The sequence below is a fragment of the Carcharhinus amblyrhynchos genome, chromosome 2, assembly GCF_965287045.1.
Source record: "Carcharhinus amblyrhynchos chromosome 2, sCarAmb.v2.hapA, whole genome shotgun sequence".
Taxonomy (NCBI): domain Eukaryota; kingdom Metazoa; phylum Chordata; class Chondrichthyes; order Carcharhiniformes; family Carcharhinidae; genus Carcharhinus; species Carcharhinus amblyrhynchos.
The window spans coordinates 95,186,887-95,209,714 of record NC_137325.1 but is presented as its reverse complement, the minus strand read 5'-3'; the positions used below and the strand labels follow the sequence as shown (position 1 = coordinate 95,209,714).

Here is a 22,828-nt window from a genome sequence, read left to right as displayed (position 1 = left end):
AAGGAATAATGCAGGGAGGAGTTACGTGATAAAAGGTAGACCAATTAAGAGTATAGAAATACAGAGGGACCTGGGAGTGCAGGTGCACAAGTCTCTGAAGGTGTCAACACAGGTAGAGAAGGTTGTGAAGAAAGCTTATAGAATGCTAACCTTTATAGGAAGGGGTATAGAATATAAGAGCTGTCGTCTAATGCTTCAGTTGTACAGAACGTTGGTTAGGCCGCATTTGGAGTACTGCGTCCAGTTCTGGTCACCTTACTACCGGAAGGATGTGGAGACCCTGGAGAGAGTGCCGAGGAGGTTTACCAGGATGCTGCCTGGTATGGAAGGACTGAGTTATGAGGAGAGATTGGAAAAACTGGGGCTCTTCTCCTTAGAAAGACGGAGATTAAGGGGGATCTGATAGAGGTGTATAAAATAATAAAGGGAATAGATAGAGTCAGCAGGCTTTTCCCTAGACTGGGGACAACTATTACGAGAGGTCACGATCTAAGGGTGAGGGGGGAGAAGTATAATTTGGATACTAGAAGAAGGTTTTTCACGCAGAGGGTCGTGGGGGTATGGAATGCGCTACCAAGTAAGGTGGTGGAGGCAGGCACGTTGGACTTGTTTAAGGTTTACTTAGATAGACACATGAGTGAAACAGGGATGGAGGGTTATAGAAGACGGTATTAAAAAGGGTCAGAGCCTTGGGACGACACTGGAAATGTAATATTACATGTTAATGTTTTGTCTCTTTTAATCCACAGGTGTCGGTCCACCTTGTTGTCAAACGAGGGGCATGCACACGGTGGGTCGTGCGTGGGCTGCTCTTGGAGGTTTCGAGAGTGGCCTAGTACATTGTGTGTGCTTAATCCTGGACCAGCAGACGGGCACCACAACAGCTCAGTGACTATCACTGTTAGCTGTGCAGATACATGGATTTGGGCCTGTGTCTGTGGGAGTTTGCGCATTCTCCCTGTGGTTGCGTGGGTTTCCTCCGGGCGCTCCGGTTTCCTCCCACACCCCAAAGATGTGCTCTTAGGCTGATTGGTGTACCAAATTGACCCTACACTATTCTCCCCTGGATCTGGCTACATTAGGGGTACCATTCACATACACACGGGGCAGGTTAGGTGTAGGAAAATGCTTTGTTGAAATGGCGGCACGAGCTCGTTGGGCCGAAGGGCCTGTTTCCCGTGCTGGGTTGTTCTTTGTTCTTTGTTTCTTTGTTCTTTGAGAGGGAGTCAGAGGTGGAGGAAATCTTTAAAGTTGAACAAACTGGCTTTCACCAAGATCAAGCACATGCAACCAGGTCCTTGGCCTAACCACCTTCACTGAAAATAGTTCTGAAGATAACCTCAGAACAGGTGCTGTCTTTCTTGATCTCACTGCAGCATGCAACACGGTGTGGCACACTGGTCTTCTTGTCAAAATCTCAGGAATCCTCCATCCATGGGTCACTGATGCCATCAAGCTATTACTCTGAGGAGACGTTTGGAGTGTACATGAGTGATGAGACAGGCACCTGGTGAAAACATTCCTACAGGCTTTCCCAGGGATCTGTTTGAGCCCCAACCCTTTTCAATCTCTCTATCAACGATCTGCCTCCAGCCTGACTCAGAAATCCATCTATTCTAATAATATCTGTTGTGCTGCTCCAGTTTGGACATTTTCTAAACTAGAGACAACACTAAACAACAGTGTTGCAAAGCTGGCTAGCTGCTGTAAGACATGGCCCCAGTAGCACAAAACAGTCTCAAGTATATTCCACCTCCATAATTCCAGCGTCAAGAGGGGCCACAATATCTCCTTGAATGACAAGAGACTGAATTGCAAACAACATCCCATTTATCTTGGTGTTATTCATGACTGCACAGTGACATGCAAAAAACATCTGAGCAGACGGCAACAAAGATCAAAACATGAAACAACCTCCTTAGCAAACTTGCTATAGAATACTGTGCACCAGTATGGTATATCTCGTCCCATACCAGTCTTGTACGCACAGCAATGCATATCATCTCAGGTACCCTTAGATCAACTCAACTCCCCTGGCTCCCAGAACTAAGCAACATGCCACCTCTCACATTCAGAAGAATATTGCAACAAGAAAGTTGCTGGAGAAGGTTAATATCAGTCCAAACCTGCCACTACACAAGGGCCTTACAAATCCCATGTGCCTCCCAATACACCAGCTTGTATGGCTAGACCACCATGTTATAGAATAATGGCAGATACCTTATGGCAGCAGCAATGGAATCAACATGCTGCTCATTATAGATCCCACAACCCACCCACAGCAGTCAAACTGCCACACCAACATTGGCCACTCCTCAACCATTTCCACACTGACCAACGCATTTGTGCAGCAAATTGGAACCCAATCAATGACTCATGCCATTGAAGACAGTTCCCTGACAAAATTCAGTAGAGGGTTCAGAGAGCTCCATTTGGCCACTTCAGAAGCTATTGTCTGGCTTGGTGATTACTGCATATGCTAATAACAATACTGGTTATACACACAGAAACAGGCCATTCAATCCAACCAGTCCATGCCGGTATTTATGTTCCATTCGAACCTCCTCCCATCTTCTTAAATCTAAACCTATCATCATAACCATTTAAGCCTTTTCTTCCCATGTGATTGATTAGTTTCTCCTCAGGATACTATATCATTTCAATCACTCCCTGAAGCAGCAAGTTTCACATTCTTACCAATTTTTGAGTCAAACAGCTTCATCTCAATTTCCCATTGGATTTCTTGGTGACTAACTTAAATTGAAGACCTCTTAGTTATGCTCTTCCCACAAGACTATCAACATCCTGGGAGATACTATTGATCAGAAACTGAACTGGACCAGCAATTATAAATACTGTGGCTACAAAAGTAGGCCAGAGATTGGGAATCCTGCGGTGACTAACTCATCTCCTGACTCCTCAATGCCTGTCAACCATTTATTTATAGACACATGTCAGGAATACTTTCCACTTTCCTGGATGAGTGTAGCTCCAGTAACACTCAAAAAGCTCAACACCACCCAGGACAAAGTGGCCCTCTTTACTGGTACTCCATTAACCACCTTGAGCATTCACTCCCTCAACCACTAGTACACAGGAGCAAAAGTGTAACATCTATGCGATGCACTGCTACTGTACTTTCCAACCCATAACTCATACACCTAGAAGAATAAGGGCAGCAGATGAATGGGAACATCACCTGTTTCTTCCCAAGCCACATATCATCCTAATTTGGAATTGTATCATAGGTCAAAGTTCTCGTACTCTCTCCCTAATAGCACATGAGTGTTTTTACACCACATGGGCTCCTGCAGTTCATGAAGACCACCACCTTCTCAAGGCCAATTAATGATGGACAACATGTGCTAACCTTGCCAATGACCCTCACATCTCACAAAAGAATAAAATGACAGAAACATTTTGTCTTCACTCATTCCATCAAAACTTCTCAGAATTATTAAAGAAATTCGTGAGGTCAGCCCTCAACTTTTTTTCAAGAGGACAGTCAGCCTGTCAATTCTTTCCTGGTAAGCATGCCTACACATTTCTGGTATCATCCTTTTAAATCTACTCTGCAGCCTCTTGAGTGACTGTACACAGCCACAAAGAAAACAGTCTGAAAATTAATACCTGATGACAAAGAAGTCTGAACATTTCTTGTAAGAAGGAATCACATAACTATAACACTTCAGATGATCTATAGTGAAATGCAAATGCTTCTAAGCCAACTTCAAATGAGTAGAATTATTGGACTTCAAATTGATAGAAACGTTAGCTTTCTCTTTCTTTACCGTCTATTCCTATCAAGATTGTGGATCAATGCATTTGTAGAAATTCACCAAAGTCACCTCAGCATTTCAGCAGCTACTGGAGCTGCTGAAATGCAGCTAACACAGGATCCATACTAACAACAGAAAAACAGGGTGCGCAAGACACAAGATTATATCTGTCTAGGAATTATAATCTGGGAACTCTTACATCAGTACCATCTCCATGTTCCTCTGTATATTGTTTGTTCCAATGTAGACAATGTTAACTGGATTTAGCTCCTATCTTTCCAAGTTGCTCTCCAGCCACCTTCTCGATGCACCCTTTGAGATTCTTGTTCTATGTTGCTCTAGATGCTATGCACCTCCCCCTATTGTAGAATCCTCTGCTGCTACCACATTTATATTTTAATCTTTCCCACATACTGACCCCTCTCTCAAACAGCCTTCTAAGTCTTGATCGCCATTGTGGTTATCTTCAGTCTTTCTTCTTGAGTTTGAAGTTAGTGAGTATATCATACCTGTTGGACAGGATCAGTGTCCACAGGACCTCCTTCTCAACCTTTCCTAAATCCCTGCTAACAAGCTCCCTTCCAGTCATGCTTTCCCTTTCCTGAAACTGTGTTACTCCTTGGAATATTTGACACTTAACTTCGGTAAGTACCAATATATTGGCAACAGGTTGAAAGCATTCTTTTTTATAAATTACAAACATTGATGCAGCAGTGAGATAAAACAGTTATAGATTCCATGTTTTCACCAAGTTAGTGCTTCTAGTTCAAGGTGCTGTCTCAGATATACTTTTCACAAGTGCAAATCTCATATCCAAGTTTTGTCAATTGTTTACAATCTTGGATATCAGTCAAATAATTTCCACTGAAGAGAAAATCTTCACCTTACCATTGATCTCATTGAAATTGGTCTCTTCAGAGATCAATCACTACCTGTTTTTTTCCTTTCCCAATCTCTATATTTTTTCTGTGTATTGTAAATTAACACAGACACATTTTATATCCTACTTTATAATTCCAGATAATTATCTAGTTGGGTTTAAGATCTGCTGTTTAGAACAAAGAACAAAGAACAACCCAGCACGGGGAACAGGCCCTTCGGCCCAACAAGCCCGCGCCGCCGCATCACCCTACACCTATTCTACACTGCGTATCTACAAATAGAACCCCTGACTTAGCCAGATTCAGGGGAGAATAGTGTCAATTTGGTAAAACCAACCAGCCTAAGAGCACATCTTTGGGGTGTGGGAAACAGTTTATATAGTTTGATTTCCTATTCAGCAACACCCTGCAAGGAAACCCCTAAATTTTAGGGTTGTTTTGGGTTGTGAAAATCAATATAAGAATTAACATTCAATGGGGAATTTTCCTTTCCATTTTTCCATTAAATGACTATAAGTGTTTTGAAAGCAGCTCCTGCCTCCTGCTCATCCTCTCCTGACACTCTGTCTAACATCAGCTATTCAATTGTCCTATGCTACATTGGTTGGTTAATTGTTATTGATCATATTTATGTAGTATAGGTTTCCTTTAAATGAATGTGCTGCAGAATTCTAAGATCAGCGAGAGATCAGACCGCTTCAAGGTATGTGTCAGAAGTGCACTTTACTGTGATGTACAAAATTTGTCAATCAATTAACAATACCGGGAGATGAATTCCTGGCAAAAATAATTTATTAAGAGATTTGTACCAATCAACTTCTTTGCAAGAACAATTTACTGCACTTGTCATATACTTACAGGCTGCAGTAAGTAGGCCAGGGATGTCTCCTGAATGATGATAACTGGTAGCTTAGTTATCTTTGAGGCATGGAAGAGTGTCTCCACACTGGCCATGATCTGGTCTAAGCGTCCACCAAGCCCACCAAGTACAATAACATCATCGACCTAGCATAAAAATGACAGGGCTTCCATTAATATTTCATCATCCTCTTGTCCTTTTCATCTTAGCTACAGAACATACAGATCAAAGGTTCATTTAAAAGACAGTCGAGGCTCTAATTTCTGACACCAGAGTCAGTCATTTATTGTTCTGAATGGTGCATGTTAGAAGCAATTAGATTCAAATCAGAACTTCTTTGTGATTTCAAAAGCCCTAACTTTAACCCACTGTGGAGGCCTTGATTGATTGATGTAAGTCCATGATCTAACATTTTAAATGATAATAGTAGCAATAATTATTCCTTTGTGATAAGTCAGTCTGGAGGATTCTGAAGCTTTGAATTTGGTAATGTGCTTTCCATTATGTGAAGAAATTGTCATGCCTCAGCAGAAATTCGATGAAACCATAATGCAACACACATAGTAAAACTCCCATTGACTAGCCATTTACATATATCCATAATGGTATGATTATCAAACTGTCTATCTTCAGTTAGTAAAAGAGATTAATTCTGGTTCTGAAATACAGGATAAGCTGTCCTCAGTGCATGGACGGGACAGGAATTTTCCAAAGTGCTTTCGCCCTTATTGGATATGGGATTTTTCCTCTTTTTTTGCCTCCCTAGGAGATTACTTATCCTTAAGGGACCCTATGGTCTACTCCTGCTCCTGTTTCTTACTTTCTTATGACTTACAGTTCCCCCACCATATATAGTGGCGCACTGGTGTTGAGATGATTTGCCTCCCAAAAATGGTGAATGGCAAAACCTTAAGTGGCTCATAAAGATACTTAAGTATTTTGCCCAAAATTGTATCATAGCACATTTTCCCAATTCTATGGTACTCATGAAAGGATCACAAACAATCTGAAGCGGAACATCAGGACCACAGAACTTGAGCTCATAAGTGAGTAAATGAATGTACTCCCATCACTCAGATACTGATCAGCACTTTCCTGATACCATCAGTGTCAATGTCTGAGTGCACTTTAGTACGGAGTCACACAGCTCCATCAAACCAGGTGAACAGTTAACAGTACAAGCTGAAAGACATTTATTAAACATTTCAATTTGCCAGAAATCAGTGGTGCTTTAAAAATGGTAATTGAAGATTATATAAGTAAAATAATTACACTTTTGTGAGGTGTGAAAACCTCTTCTGAATTGCCCAAAATAGTCAAAGTGCTTAATATGTTGTAAGTGCTGTTTTTACAATTGATGTCTACAATAATCTAAATTGGTCAGTATAGGTGGATGTCCACAATAAGCATGGACAGTGTGAGGATTGTACTAAAGAGGGTTCTGAGGAGGGAAAGTCTCGTTTAAAAACTACGGGCAGCGAGTTATGAAGTTAGAATCAGGGGACTGAATTTATTTTCATGGCATACGGAAGATGGAACGGGATGCACAATGCAGTCTTCAACATTTTGGTGTAGCTAAACAATAAAAAGAAAAAATTGAAATTTGCATTTCTTCTAATAGAGATGCAATCAATCTATTTAACTTGGTCTGTGTATTTGAATTTAGGAACAAGAAGTATGATTATGTAAAATCAGAAGGGATTTCCTCAAAAAGGCAGCACGGTGGCACAGTGGTTAGCACAGCTGTCTCACAGCGCCAGGGATCCAAGTTCGATTCCTGGATGGGTCACAATCTGCGCAGGGTCTGCACGTTCTCCCTGTGCCTGCTTGGGTTTCCTCTGGGTGCTCTGATTTCCTCTCACAGTCCAAAGATATGTGGGTTAGGTGGATTGGCCATGCTAAATTGCTCCTTCGTGTCAGGGAGATTAACAGGGTAAATGCATGGGGTTATGAAAGTAGGGCCTGGGTGGGATTATGTTCAGTGCAGAGTTGATGGGTCAAATGGCCTTCTTCTGCACAGTAGGATTCTATAAATCTATAAGTCCATTTCCTTCACAGACTTGTAATTAAATAGATTTGATCCTAGGCTTAAAGAGTTAATGCAATGTGACGTAATGTCCTTTAACAACAGATTGATGAATAATTGATTCAGAAGAGGAGAGGTTTCTTTGTGACAATGGTTTGGGTTGCGTTGGTCAACTTGGTGCTAAACTTTCCCTGGTGTGGTTCATGAGCTACATCCTGACATTGCAATCTCTGCCACATTTGCTGCAAAGGAAAGCAGTGGACTGAGGAGGTGCACGATTCATTAGTCCCTGTTTTCTCCGGGCCCTCTTTTTGGCCAGCTTAGCTTTCAATTTCGCCTCACCAGCAAAGCTCCAGAGGTCACGTCCATCAGCGACTCTCTCCCAGGTATCTGCGTCAATGTCTGTCATCTTCATATCTTGCTTGCAGGTGTCCTTATAGTGGAAATATGGACGTCCAGCAGCACGTGAGCCAATGGCCAGTTCATGATACAAAACATCTTTGGATGTGCATCATCCATCCAAAAAGCATGGCCAAGCCTGCGCAAGGAGTGTTTGCTGATGGAATTAGCATGCTCTGTGATGAGTAACCATGACTTGCCAAGGGATGCCAAGTATATATCTGAAACAGTGAAGGTAGAAATTGTTCAGCCTTTTCTCTTGCATATTTTGACCACTGAAGTCTCACCACTTAAGAGGAATGCAATGAAGATGCAGGCATGGCAGTTCAGTGTTCTCAATCTGGTTGTTGCTGTTCCAATCCCTTACTCAGCTTCAGCATTACAATGAGAGTGTTCATTTCCGCATCAAGTGAAAGATTGCCTGTAATTGAGGAATCTAGATGTGTGGAGCTACCAACAACCCCCAGTGTCACATTGTCAATGCTTATTGATGCCAGTATGGAAATATGTGAACAACGACACATATCTTCCTGATGCTGATAGTGAAAACAAACTCTTTACAGGTGTGAGAGAACTTGTCTATTTGCTGCGAAAGGTGTGCCTCAACATGGAATGCTAATGCAGCATCAACAGCAACTCTCTGATGAGGAGTTGCCACACTGTCTTCTTGGATCGCAGGTGGCACAACTAAACAGTTTTCCATAAGCCCCAATACATAAGCAGACACCATCTGTAAATGACCTGAAAGTATACGACAGCAGCAAAGAGAAGAATATGCCAAACATTATAGTGCAAGAACATAATCCTGTTTGACTGTACTGTGGAGCTCAAAAAGTTCTGATGGTGCCCCATTATAGATGCCTTTATCCATCATGTTATCATGACAAGAGGAAATCACATTGAGCAAATTCGACAGGTAAGCAATTTTCTTCAGCAGCTTAAATAGACTACCTCTGCTCATGTGGTTGAATGCTTTGGTGAAACTGATGAAGGCAATATGTATTGATGTCCTTTATTCAAAGCATTTTTCTTTTAACTGCAGTACTGAAAAGATAATGTCAATTATGGTTCTTCTAGTTCTGAAACCACACTGGGATTTGGGATATAATCTGACAACAGCAATGCAGGCAAATACCTTTCCCACCATGTACAGCAATGATATGGGGAAAACGTTTGCAATTGTAGAGTGGGACATTATGGTTTCCAAGCTTCTGTGATCATGGAATAGAATCAAGAAAGACAACTTATTCAAGTTGAATAATTATTTTCATTTTCCTTATTCAACAAATGCAAAATCTTTGGGAATTTTTGGCTTATATTTGGGCCCTTGAAAGCTGTTGACAATTTGAGGGAGGGTAGTTGAAAAATTTGGTGGAAATCAGGAAATAAATGATTTTGTCATTGAGAAGTTATCCTATTTCAAGAAAAGGATGTCAAAGCCATGGAGTTAGTCCGTGCCAGCCTACGAAGGTGATATCAGAGACATATGAGGCTTTAGTCATTGGAGGAGACCAAAGAGAGGGTTAAGAGGAAATTTGACACAGATGCTCAAAAGTGAGAGCAATTTTGATTATGCACATTGCATAAAACAAACTCAAAAATAGCACTGTAAAGTTTATCTTTTAATGCAGTACATTCAAAATGGCAGACTTCAGGAGATAGATAGCATCCAAAGTCAGAAACATCACTCGCCACTTGGATCAATGTTTTTCCCCTGGGTCTTGACCTCAAACACTGTAGTTTGTATTAGTTTCTTTCTTAACTGCAAGCATCCTGTGTGAAATTATCTTGGGCAATCGCTATTCAGTTCTTAATGACTATCAGTTCACAATAGGAGCATGTCTATAATTTAGCAATAAATCAAGATTTAAGGGGAAAACATTCACAAGGCAGCAAGGAATTGGAATTAACAGCAACCTAAACAGCACATCCAAAGAACAAAAAAAAACCTTGAAATTTGGCTTGTCAAGGTCACGAGCAGGAGATTGTGTGGGATATCTAAACTTTATTAATGTATTTGGGAGCAATATTGAGGTGCAATTATTACATGACTATGGCTCTCAAACTGGGTTCTGCAGAGACTTGCCAGGATGTTGGCAAAATAATGTAAGGCTTGAGTGGAAGGCAGGACTGGAGTACAGACATCACAAGTGCTGCAGAGTGGGCGAGCTGTTTCACTCAAGTGGAGAGGGTACAAGAATAGGTCGGCCTCAGCAGTGTGATGTAGGCAGAAACATCTCACAGATGTCTGATATCTATCTGCAGGGAAATTTCTGTTTTCTTGGTAATATTAAAACGCACTCTACATGCAGTATTCTCATTTGCTGAGTATCCTATAATATGTAATTTAGATGGATCAGTGATTATTAACCTATTTGAAAAGGGATTTTGCAACCAGGAAGGTTTGAGAGCTGTTGTTAGTGGGACTCAAGTGATTAGGGAAAGTCCTGTGGTTGAGGAGGCGGGTGTTGGGGGCAGTTGGGTTGTTTGAGATGGTAATTAAGTAGTCAGGGGGCAGTACTGGTTAGTGGGTTGGATCAGAGGGTAGTTGAGTAGTTTTAGTAATCAGGTTAGGTTGGAGGAGGTTAGTCAGATTAATTTGGATTTGAGGGGTAGTTGAATTGCCCCTCAGGAGAGTAGTTGAGCAGTTGGGGGCTGGCAGGTTTGTCAGAAGGTTGTGGGGGAGGAGAGATGGTTGACTCGAGGAGAATTGGTTGTGGAGTTAGCTAGTTATTACACCATGTTTAAAACTATATAATGTTTCCTAGGTCAGTAACCAGGTAAGTCTTCCCTATCTGGCCTAAGCATCTGCCCCAAGCTCAGTATTGGAACTGATGGTGGAAAATCCCAGGCAGCAGGAAATCAACGCATCACAGGTTTAAACTTCCTGGGAAATTTCCATGTATATAAGAACAGAAGAGCAGGAGTAGACAATTTAGCTCATTGAGCCTGGTCCGCCATTCATAGAGGCATAGCGTCATAGAATTAACATCACGGAAACAGGCCCTTCGGTCCAACCTGTGCATGCCACCCTTTTTTTTAAACCCCTAAGCCAATCCCAATTGCCCGCATTTGGCCCATATCCCTCCATACTCATCTTACCCATGTAACTGTTTAAATGCTTCTTAAAAGACAAAATTGTACCCACCTCTACTATTACCTCTGGCAGCTTGTTCCAGACACTCATCACCATTTGTGTGAAAAAAATTGCCCCTCTGGATACTTTTGTATCTCTCCCCATTTAATTAGATCATGGCTAACCATCTACTTCAAAACTACTTTCCCAAGCTATTCCCATATTCTTTTGATGTCACTTGTCTCCAGGAATCAGTTGATTTCTGTTTTGAACATGCTGAATCGATGAGCTTTCACAGCCGTCTCAGGTAGAGGATTCCTAAGGTATCATTCTTCAATCAATTCAATTTCCTCCATATGAGAGGTCCCAGAGAACTGGAGAATAGCCAATATTGTCCCTTTGTTTAAGAAGGACAACAAAAATGATATGGGAAATTACAAGCCAGTGAGCCTTACACCAGTGATAGGAAAATTATTGATGAGGATTGTTAGGGACAGGATTTACTCACATTTGGAAACATTACTGACAGGCAGCAGAGCTTTGTGTAAAGGAGTTTATTGAGTAAGTGACAAAAATGACTGATGAGGGCAGGGAGGTGGATCTTGTCTACATGGACTTTAGCAAGGCCTTTGACAAGGCAGGCTGAAGCTGAAATCACAGGGGATCCTTGGTGAGCTGGTAAGATGAGACAGAACTGGCTTGGTCATAGAAAGAAGCCTCACAACACCAGGTTAAAATCCAACAGATTTATTTCATAGCATAAGCCACTAGCTTTTGGAGCACTGTCCCTTCATCAGGTGAGTGGGAGTTCCATTCATAAACAGGGCATATAAAGACACAAACTCAATGTACAAAATAATGGTTGGAATGCGAGTCTTTTCAGGTAATCAAGTCTTAAAGGTACAGACAATGTAAGTGGAGAGAGGGTTAAGCACAGGTTAAAGAGATGTGTATTGTCTCCAGCCAGGACATTTAGTGAGCTTTTGCAAGCCCAGGCAAGCCGTGGAGGTTACAGATAGTGTGACATGAACCCAAGATCCTGGTTGAGACTGTCCTCATGTGTGTGGAACTTGGCTCTGCTCAGCGACTCTGTGTTGTGTGTCGTGAAGGCCACCTTGGAGAACACTTACCCGAAGATCAGAGGCTGAATGCCCAGGCCTGCTGAAGTGTTCGCCAACAGAGAGGGAACAGTCTTGCCTGGTGATTGTTGAGCTTGCTCATTCATCTGTTGTCATAGCATCCCCAATGTAACATGCCTCAGGACATCCTTTCCTGCAGCACATCAGGTGGACAACATTGGCCAAGTCGCAAGAGTATGTACCGTGTGTCTGGTGGATGGTGTTCTCACATGACATGATGACATCCATGTCGATGATCTGGACAATGTCGTACTTTGTCGTCCAGTACTTCCCTGGAGCGGAGAAGCTATGACATCTTCTCCAGAGCCTTCAACATGTCATTGATGAAGACAAACATCTCGCCAAGGCCATCCCTACACCCCCACTTCTTGCCTTCAAACAATCACACAACCTCAAACAGACCATTGTCTGCAGCAGACTACCCAGCTTTCAGGAGAACAGTGACCACAACACCATACAACGCTGCCACAGCAACCTCTGCAAGACATGCCGGATCATTGACATGGATGCCATCATCTCACATGAGAACACCATCCATCAGGTACACGGTACATACGCTTGTAACTTGGCCAATGTTGTCTACCTCATGCACTGCAGGAAAGGATGTCATTTCAGCGGTGACGGGCATTCGGCCTCTCATCTTCGGGTAAGCGTTCTCCAAGGCAGCCTTCACGACACACAACCAGAGTCGCTGAGCTGAGACAGATAGCCAAGTTCCGCACGCATGACGACGGCCTTAACTGGGATCTTGGGTTCATGTCACACTATCTGTAACCCCCATGACTTGCCTGGGCTTGAAAAATCGCAAGAACTGTCCTGTCTGGAAACAATACGCATCTCTTTAACCTGTGCTTAATGCTCTCTCCACTCACATTGTCTGTACCTTTAAGACTTGATTACCTGTAAAGACTTACATTCCAACCATTATTTTGTAAATTGAGTTTACGTGCACTGTTTGTGAACAGAACTCCCACTCACTTGATGAAGGAGCAGCGCTCCGAAAGCTAGCGGCTTGCGTTACTAAATAAAACTGTTGGGCTTTAACCTGGTGTTATGAGACTTCTTTCTTTCCTGTATAGGTCAGGGTTGCCTGACTTGAACACCTCTTATGAAACAATCCTATTCTTTCTTCATAACTACAATGTCTCATAACTGATAGGTAAAGTCAGCATTGTCCCAGATGACCAGAAGCAATTCTCATCTTTGAAGATCACCACACCTCGGGCGAGGGACAAGGTTGAGAAAATGGGCCTTCGTGAATAACCTCAGCCGGTATGGGAATTGAACCCGTGCTGTTGGCATTGTTCTGCATCATGAACCAGCTGTCCAACCAACTGAGCTACACCGACCCCTCATAACTAATGCCATCCCAGTGAATTTGCATTGCACCTTTTCCACAACCTTTACATCTGTACCGAAATGGAATAGGAAAAGCAATTCATTCGCTGCAACAAGTTAGGACATTTGATCCATCGACACTTGGTGGAACATTTGGGAGAATTTTATAAATTATTTTGAGTAAAATCCAATGCCACAGCTTAGATGCCAGTTAGAATATTCTATATAAGTGAAAATTTCAATTTTTACTTTTACAGTGGAGCTGGGCTTTTGATTTAAAAACAAAATGTTGAAAACCAATCTGATCCAGAGTCACCTGAAGTAACTCTAAAACATTGCACATCTATATAATACCTCTAGCTCTTGTTCCTTTACTTTCTGAAGTAGTATCTGTAAGCACTTTGTGAAGTCAGTGAAGTCCTGATCCGGTGTATCAATGATTTCACACTTCTAGAAAAATGAATGGAGAGATTATTGAAGACAAAGAAATAGACTAACATCCTATATATTTTGCTTCCACAATCAAATGCAATGACAGGTTCTCTTCTGTGGCTTAGTCGGCTTAATAAATTAAAATAGTAAGTTACCTTTCAGGCATGTCAGGAGAAGAACTGGGCAAAGCACAGATGTTTTCCCACAACGAAAAGTTGTATTCAGATTATCCCATGGGTAGCTTTTACCACTTGCTAGTAACTGGTTATCTAACAGAATTGGCAGAAGCCTGACAAGTGATCTTCATCACTTGCATAAAGTTCCAATCCACAGATAACCCCAGAGAAGGGAAGGTAGGGTTTTTTTTTGATGGTGATGGGCGGTGGACAAGGGTTACATTCTCCACCTCAACCTATCCAAATGTAAATTACAAAATAACAAAAAGATTCAGGCCTTGATTTGAACTCTGCTAATTTTGCGAGTATAAATAGTGTGTTGAAAACTCAACCACTGCTGGTTTTTGTTCACTCCCATTTCAATTCCTATGAGTTAAATCCTGCTGGCTGACTTCCCATCTGTTTTCAGTGCTTTCAGTCATAGCCAAAAATCCAGCAAGCCAGTCAATAAGAACAAGGAACTAATGGGATCAGTTATTGGAGACTTGTGTGTCTGTCTTATTGTTGGGAAAGGAGGGATGAAAGGCTCATGCATGTTGAGGGAAGCCTAAGTCTATCTCATGAGCCCAGCAAAGTACTCCTGCTCTGTTTAGCCCCAAGAGTAAAGTTAAAATAAAAATTAATAAAACTTAGCTTTCTGGGCTCTGTCTGCTTCCCCACTAAATTGACTCCAGTTGAAAAAAGATCAAAAATTCCAACATAGAGTGTTAGCATGAATTAGTTCAGAGGAATCACTCCACATTCAGGTCTGTTTCAGATGTCACAGTTTATTAAGTTCTCACACCAGCAGAGAAAAGTCACAGGATGAGCCCAAATACAACTGCACTGAGCCAAAGAAAATCATCAACTTTTACACAGTTACTCGGCCCATCTCAGCCAGACACAATTCAAACCTAAGGTCTATTGATTACATACATTATCCTCTTGATCCAATTGAAGTAACTATTAGTTATGGCAGGGGTATCTGAGTGGCCAGCCTTGGTGACAAATAGCTAGGTCATCATTTATGGCCTTGGGTGGGTATCTCTGTTAATCAGGTCATTATTGCCTCCTGTTCCTGGCCCTGGCTTGGTCATGAATACCTAACCATCCTTTGAGACAAGGAGGCCTTATCTCTCCATCTAGCCATGTAGAATTACATCCTCCCTGCATTTACTAAATATGGGTCCCTATTTGAATGCAAACTGAGTGAAACGTATTACTCTGTTCTCACTAGATTAAAGCAACCGACTTATGCTATCATCAGCAGGAGAGAATCTCAAATAAATCATTCAGTGATCAGGGCTGGGCCTCACTTCGAACGGTTTATTATGCCAGTGGGGAAATGGTCTCTATTAAAGCCTCGCACCTCTCTCTGTCGAACAAAGAAACAACATCCATTCTTACATATTTTCTAAACATCTACACAGTCCGTCCTGGCTGGACATCATCCAATATTATCTATTTATCAATTACATACATCAAGTTATGTAGCCACTGAAATCCAACATTACGTAAGATAGGTTTGTGCATGATCAGCTCATGGTGTCATGGATAATGTTTCATGAAACCTCATTAGTGTTATTTTCTACCCCCACCATCCCCCATCCCCATTTGGAGTCCTTGAGTCTACAATGATCCTTGTTCTATGGGTCTCCTTATCACTGTCTGTGAATACCTTTCTTAATCTTATGTGTCTGGTTTCCATTAGACAGCCAAGACCATCTGCTTGTCCCAGCTTCTGTTATTTCTACGATTATTCCTGCTGTCTGTGATAACTGGTGTGCCTCAGGGATCTGTTTTGGGGCCACTGCTGTTTGTAATTTTTATAAATGATCTGGATGAGGGTATAGTTGGGTGGATCAGTAAATTTGCTGATGACACCAAAGTCGGAGGAGTGGTAGATAGTGAAGAGGGGTGTCATAGTTTACAGAGAGACTTGGACAAGTTGCAGAGCTGGGCCGAGAGGTGGCAGATGGAGTTTAATGCGGAAAAGTGTGAGGTAATTCACTTTGGCAGGAATAACAGATGTGTAGAGTATAGGGCTAACGGTAGGACTCTGAATAGTGTTGATGAACAGAGGGATCTAGGTGTATGTGTACAAAGATCCCTGAAAGTTGGGAATCAAGTAGATAAGGTAGTTAGGAAGGCATACAGTGTCTTGGCGTTTATTGGTAGGGGGATTGAATTTAGGAGCCGCAACGTCATGTTTCAACTGTACAAAACTCTGGTGCGTCCGCACTTGGAGTACTGTGTGCAGTTCTGGTCCCCACATTATAGGAAGGATGTGGAGGCTTTGGAGAGGGTGCAGAGGAGGTTTACCAGGATGTTGCCTGGTATGGAGGGGAGGTCCTATGAGGAGAGACTGAGGGCTTTGGGGTTGTTTTCGTTAGAAAGAAGGCAGCTAAGAGGGGACCTTATTGAAACATATAAGATGATTAGAGGTTTAGATAGGGTGGACAGTGATAGCCTTTTTCCTCGGATGGAGAAAGCTAGCATGAGGGGGCATAGCTTTAAATTAAGGGGTGGTAGATAATAGGATGGATGTCAGAGATAGGTTCTTTACCCAGAGGGTGGTGAGGGATTGGAATGCCCTGCCTGCTGCAGTTGTAGATGCGCCTAGTTTGGGGGCGTTTAAGAGATCCGTGGATAGGTTTATGGGTGGAAAGGGATTGGTTTAGGTTAGAGGGTCATTGCTTTTTTAATTGGTCGGCGCAACATCGTGGGCCAAAGGGCCTGTTCTGCGCTGTAATGTTCTATGTTCTAACTGTCTCTGCTATTTCCACAAGCTTGCATTCAGAGATATGATTAACCCAGCTAATTGTGTTCAGGAATATGGCAACTCAGCCAACAGCCATTTTGTGTCGTTTAGTATTCTGAGCCTCTGTTAACATGATGGAGAGTGTCCTTTATGATTGTATAATGGTTTTTAGATTACATATTCACACAAAGTCAGGTTTATACAGCATCTATCCTCAGAAACATACTTTTGACAGGCACCTGAGCAAGGGTACTATTTCTCTCTAAACCTTTCTTCAACACTATCTTCCTTGACCTTATGTTATGTCCTCCAGCTAGGACCCACATGCTATGTTGGGAGATTTTGGCATGACTCTGTAGTTTTGTTCTACCCTTGGAGTTTGATATATTCACCAGAGGCCCCTACTGATCAAGCAATCAGACCCTAGCTTGACCTTTAGCCACTTCACAATGGTATTGGATTATTTAACATTCAGCTTTCGTCAAACAGTTTAAGATATTTATATTGTTTGATATAGCAGCTAGTCATCCTCCAGTGTTTCACACATAAATTCTGAAGGATTTTATAATTATACATTCAATATACCTATGCACAAATACATCTAAATTTCCTCTACATATATTTGCTTACTATGCTGCAGCTGCTTTGCCACTTTTCCAGACTAACATAGACCAACCTATTAAATGTGAGAAACAGGTCTGTGGAATACCTCTAACTATGTGCCGAATTGCCTGAACCTTAACTTGCTTCATCATGCTGAGCAGGAGGTTATTACCCTTGTATACATGTATATTGGGCTCGAAGGATCTTTTCACTTCAGATTTATTGTACCATAGCTTTAAAAATATCATTTATAGATATTCTAAAACAGTTGAATATTTGACTCTTCAGTTATCTAAAAATGAGAAAAGTATATATTTTCATGGCTCATGCTTCCAATTTCTATCACAGGCACATATCTTTGTCTATCCAAAGGTTTGTAGAAAATTACTTCTATTTTTCTGAACCTGCGTGCAAGACATGTATGAAATAATAAAGCTTGGTTCTGTTGTCCATCAATGAAAACAGAATAAACCACTTAATGATAAATGTTAAAGGGCAAAACTCATGCAAATGAGTTACCTGTTTTCAGAATTGTTCAGAGGTTATAAATCTTATCAGAGCATTCAAACATTTAGATTGCATTTGTTTTAAAAAAACTTGCATTTACATGAAACCCTTCACAACCTCGGGACTGACAGAACCATGCCACAGTTACTTTTTGAAATGCAGTAACTATTGTTTAGAAATCAAGCAGAAACCTATAAACAGCAATGAAGTGACTGAATGACCAGTTAGTCTGTATTGGTGAAGCTGGTTGTGTTCGGATCCCTGCGGACATCAAATCTACAGAACTGAATCTAGTGAATGACCGTAACAAGAAAACCAAAGGACTTTTCATTTTGTAACTTTTACTTTAGCAATCAGACCAAGATTAAAATTAAATTAATAAATTAACAGGTCGCTTATAGGCAATATAAGCTATAAATTGCACATTAAATAGTAGATAAACAAAGACAGATCTCACAGGTTTTCTGGGTAGTGCACTCAACATTTTTTTTGGCATGGACTTCAACCACAAGATCTTTCATAGCTCTGAACTTCTTCACCTAGAAATCCAGCTCCTTATTATTTTTGAATTTAGTTTCCCATTCTCATCCATCATTGACTCCCATACAACCAGAGTTCCACAGGATATGGTCATCACAAAATGGCACATTCAGCAGAACCTCCTCGGCTCCACATATGACAGTCTTGGTGACAAGAATCCACCAGACTGATCTTAATCCAAACTCTCACTAATAGCTATGTGCATTGTGTAGTCAGTTCTGGTCAATTAATTCATTTAGAAATACAGAAGCAGCAGCAGTTATATTATTTTCCTTTATCTCCACAGCCAGATCCAGCCTTTGTATTCACTTTTTTTAAAAAAACTGTGCCATAATCTCTCTCGCACCTGGTTACGTGGGCCAATTTGGGTTCACACTTTTTCAAAGACTGGGCTCATGCCTTGCCTGCTGAGAAGCCAGTTTCTTAGGAGGTCACAGTGTGAGAATAAGGAGAGTAGATCCCACAGATTTGGCAGTTTCAATCTGCTGGGTGCTTGTGTGTGTTGGCTGGCTCTCCCTTGCACTCAGTCCACTTTCCGCCTGGCTGCAATACCTCCATTCAGACTCCATAAGTGCAGGACCCATTAGGGTTGAGGGACGAATGTTGGTCATGATACAAGAAAAATACCTGCTCCTTTCTGGACAAATGTCATGAGTTAATGTTCACCTGAACGTGTGGGTAATTTCATCCAACAAAGGTGGCACTCCTTATTTATTTTACTGAAATATAACATAGGTTACCTGCTCAAGTTTAAGACTGAGGCTTGAACCTACAACCACCTACCTCAAAGAACTAATAGAATCACGCTTACGCTTTATACTGAAAGATTGGCATTGATGCAAAGTGATTTTAACTTTACACTGATTCAATCATCAGTAATGGCCCAACCCGTTCTCAGATCTAAACAAAGTGAGAATCTTTGAAGGTGGTGTTCACATATCATTACAGTTTGACACTGCATTAAACGTAACTCTAGTGTGACACTGCATACAATGTAACTCTAGTTTGGTGCAAAACATGTTATACAAGGGCTAAAGTGCTTTGGATCTTCAGGAGCTTTTTAAACATACCTTACATAAATTCAAACAATAATACGAACAGGGAATCTCCTTTCCTGACTCTCAAAAGAAAGTAAGAAGTCTCACAACACCAGGTTAAAGTCCAACAGGTTTATTTGGTAGTAAATGCTACTAGCTTTCGGAGCGCTGCTCCTTCATCAGGTGAACTCCCCACTCATCTGACGAAGAAGCAGCAAGCGCTCCAAAAGCTAGTGGCATTTACTACCAAATAAACCTGTTGAACTTTAACCTGGTGTTATGAGACTTCTTATTGTGTTTACCCTAGTCCAATGCTGGCATTTCCACATCTCAAAAGAAAGACAGAGTTTTATTTATTTAGGGCCTTTCATGGTTACAGGTCATCTTGATGAAGTACTTTTGAATTTTGTAATGTAGGAATTTTAAATATCCAAGCTTCTAATTTTTAGAAAATACCTTTGCACGTAAAGATATTCAGGCATGAACAGAGGTCCCTCCTAAATGGAACAGTCAGGCAGGAACCTAGCAGTGTAAACAGGTTCTTCCTGGTTCGAATGGTAGCTGCACTAACTGGTCCCAGACTGCTGTGTAAATGTGTCCTTACAAGGTGAATGAAACTGGTAAGCTCAACTCAGGAACTGGAAAGTTTGAACACTTTGGAGAATGACAGTTAATAAATATAATTTGGAGAGTATCTCTGTTTAAATACTATTCCAACACAAATTTGGGATGGCACTGAGTCTACATTTCCCACTGCCTCAGGAAAGCAGCCAGCATAACCAAGGATCCCATGCACCCCGGATAAACTCTCTTCCGCTTTCTTCCATCGGGAAGTAGTTGCTTCCCTGCTATCATCAGACTTTTGAAAGGTCCTATTATATATTACGCTAATCTTTCTCTTCACCCTACCAGTAACTACACTATATTCTGCACACTTTCCTTTTCCCATGTACTTTATGAACAACATATTTTGTCTGTATAGCATGGTAGAAACAATACTTTTCACTGTATCCAATACGTGACAATAATAAATCAAATCAAAACATGTTTGAGGCCCAAGAGTACCTGCCAGTGATAGGTCAAACATGGTCTCAGCCCTACAAGGATTACACATGAGCTACTGATTTCAATCAGGTCATCAAAGAAAGGCAACAATACAAAACAGAAATTTTCAGAGAGAGGTATGGAACAGTTAAAAGGTCATTAAAGACAGCTCACATACATCTCCTAACAATTGGTTTCAGAGCAATACTGACAGGAACCTGGCAACAGAATGCATGTCCTTTCATGCATGGATGACAGCTACAAGAAATGTGGCTGGAATGGCGGACATTTTCAAACATTCTATAAAACACAGCAAAAATATTTCATGCTAACCATGTTTTTACATCAATTATTTAAAGGCGAAAAGGCTGATATCCAGGTGAATATTTGAAAAATTGAAGTGGCATAATTACCCATTACTATTGATCACATTTGGATCAACTTGCATTACCATCACAATTGCTTCACAGTTGTTGTTGGGGAAAAGAACACATGTAATTTAATGGTCACTTGGCAGTACAGAACTTGAATATTGATGAAAAGGGAGACAGGCTGCTCACACTTTTTGTCTTGCACTCATCAGGACAAATGCAAGAATAGCAAATTTCACACACACACCAATTTATACTACAGGATAAAAGGGTGCTGATTGGTTGACAAGCTGACTTTGATTGGCTGAGGCATTGCCATGGAAAAGCAATAGGGAACTACAGGCTCTCCAAGCTCCTGAATAGTCCGAAAAAGGTACAAGGTTTGAACATATTCCATTTGTTTGTAGAGAATGTATAAATATATATTGCTTCTTGCAAGGGTAATTGAGCCACATTATGATTTTGACTGGTTATCCTAAATTGATAGTCAGTGTCGCTACTAGCATACTCAGGATTGTGTAGCAAATACTGCCCCATTGTGATATCAGACCTAATAGCGTATATGTTGTTTCTTCTGGTTTTGTGAGTGGGGGCTGGCTGAGTATGGGCTGTACCCTGTCTATTACAAACAACTGAAGGAACATGATGTTCGATCCTTTACCCAGTCATTAAGACATGTGACCTAAGTACCTGACATTGTACTGTCATTGAAACTTATACTCAATGTTGGTCAATCATGTGGTAGGCAGAACATCTTTTTGGACTGACAGCAGTATCTTGTCAGTGGAAAATGCCACTCACATAGCCACTGAATAGCAGCAGTCTTGGTCTACCACATGGACTAAAGAACTGAATCCCAGAAGCGATGATGTGGAGATGCCAGTGTTGGACTAGGGTAGGCACAGTAAGTAGTCTCACAACACCAGGTTAAAGTCCAACAGGTTTATTTGGTAGCATGAGCTTTCGGAGCGCTACTCCATCAGTTGAGTGAAGAGTTGGGTTCACAAACAAGGCATATATAAGTACAGACTCAATTTACATGATAATGGTTGGAATACGAGTCTTAACAGATAATCAGGCCTTTACAGGTACAGACAATGCGAGTGGAGAGAGGGTTAAACACAGGTTAAAGAGGTGTAGATTATCTAAGGAGGACAGTTAGTGAGATTTTATAAGCCCAGGCATGTTATGGGGGTTACAAATAGTGTCACATGTACCCAAAATCCCAGTTGAGGCCGTCCTCATGTGTGCGGAACTTGGCTATCAATTTCTGCTCAATGATTCTGCATTGTCGTATGTCGTGAAGGCTGCCTTGGAGAACGCTTACCCGAAGATCAGAGCTGAATGCCCTTGACTGATGAAGCGTTCTCCAACAGGATGGGAACAGTCCTGCTTGGTGATTGTCGAGCAGTGTTCATTCATTTGTTGTCATAGCGTCTGCATGGTCTCACCAATGTATCACGCTTCGGGACATCCTTTCCTGCAGCTTATCAGGTAGACAACGTTGGCCGAGTTGCAAGTGTATGTACCATGGATTGTGTTCTCACATGAGATGATGGCATCCATGTCAATGATCCAGCATGTCTTGCAGAGGTTACTGTGGCAGGGTTGTGTGGTATTGTGGTCACTGTCCACCTGCAGGCTGGGTAGTTTGCTGCGGACAATGGTCTGTTTGAGGTTGTGCAGTTGTTTGAAGGCAAGAAGTGGGGGTGTGGGGATGGCCTTGGCAAGATGTTCGTCTTCATCAATGACATGTCGAAGGCTCCACGGAAGCTTCTCCACTCTGGGGAAGTACTGGGCAACGAAGGGTACTCTGTCCGCCGTGACCCATGTTTGTCTTTTGAGGCGGTCGGTGTAGTTTTTTGCTGTGGCACGTCCAAA

At 41.6% G+C, this 22,828-nt stretch overlaps 1 protein-coding gene across 11 annotated transcripts in view; it reads right to left on the bottom strand.

The window, feature by feature from the left end:
• Window positions 1–22,828, bottom strand: part of tpk1 (thiamin pyrophosphokinase 1) — a 360,013-nt gene that overhangs the window by 147,303 nt on the left and 189,882 nt on the right. For all 11 annotated transcript variants that reach the window (XM_080209334.1, XM_080209377.1, XM_080209387.1 and 8 more), the window contains 2 exons: window positions 13,852–13,947; window positions 5,519–5,665 (listed from right to left, as the gene is read on the bottom strand). In XM_080209334.1, the coding sequence (XP_080065460.1) occupies window positions 5,519–5,665; window positions 13,852–13,947 (243 nt within the window). The remainder of the gene's footprint in view (window positions 1–5,518; window positions 5,666–13,851; window positions 13,948–22,828) is intronic.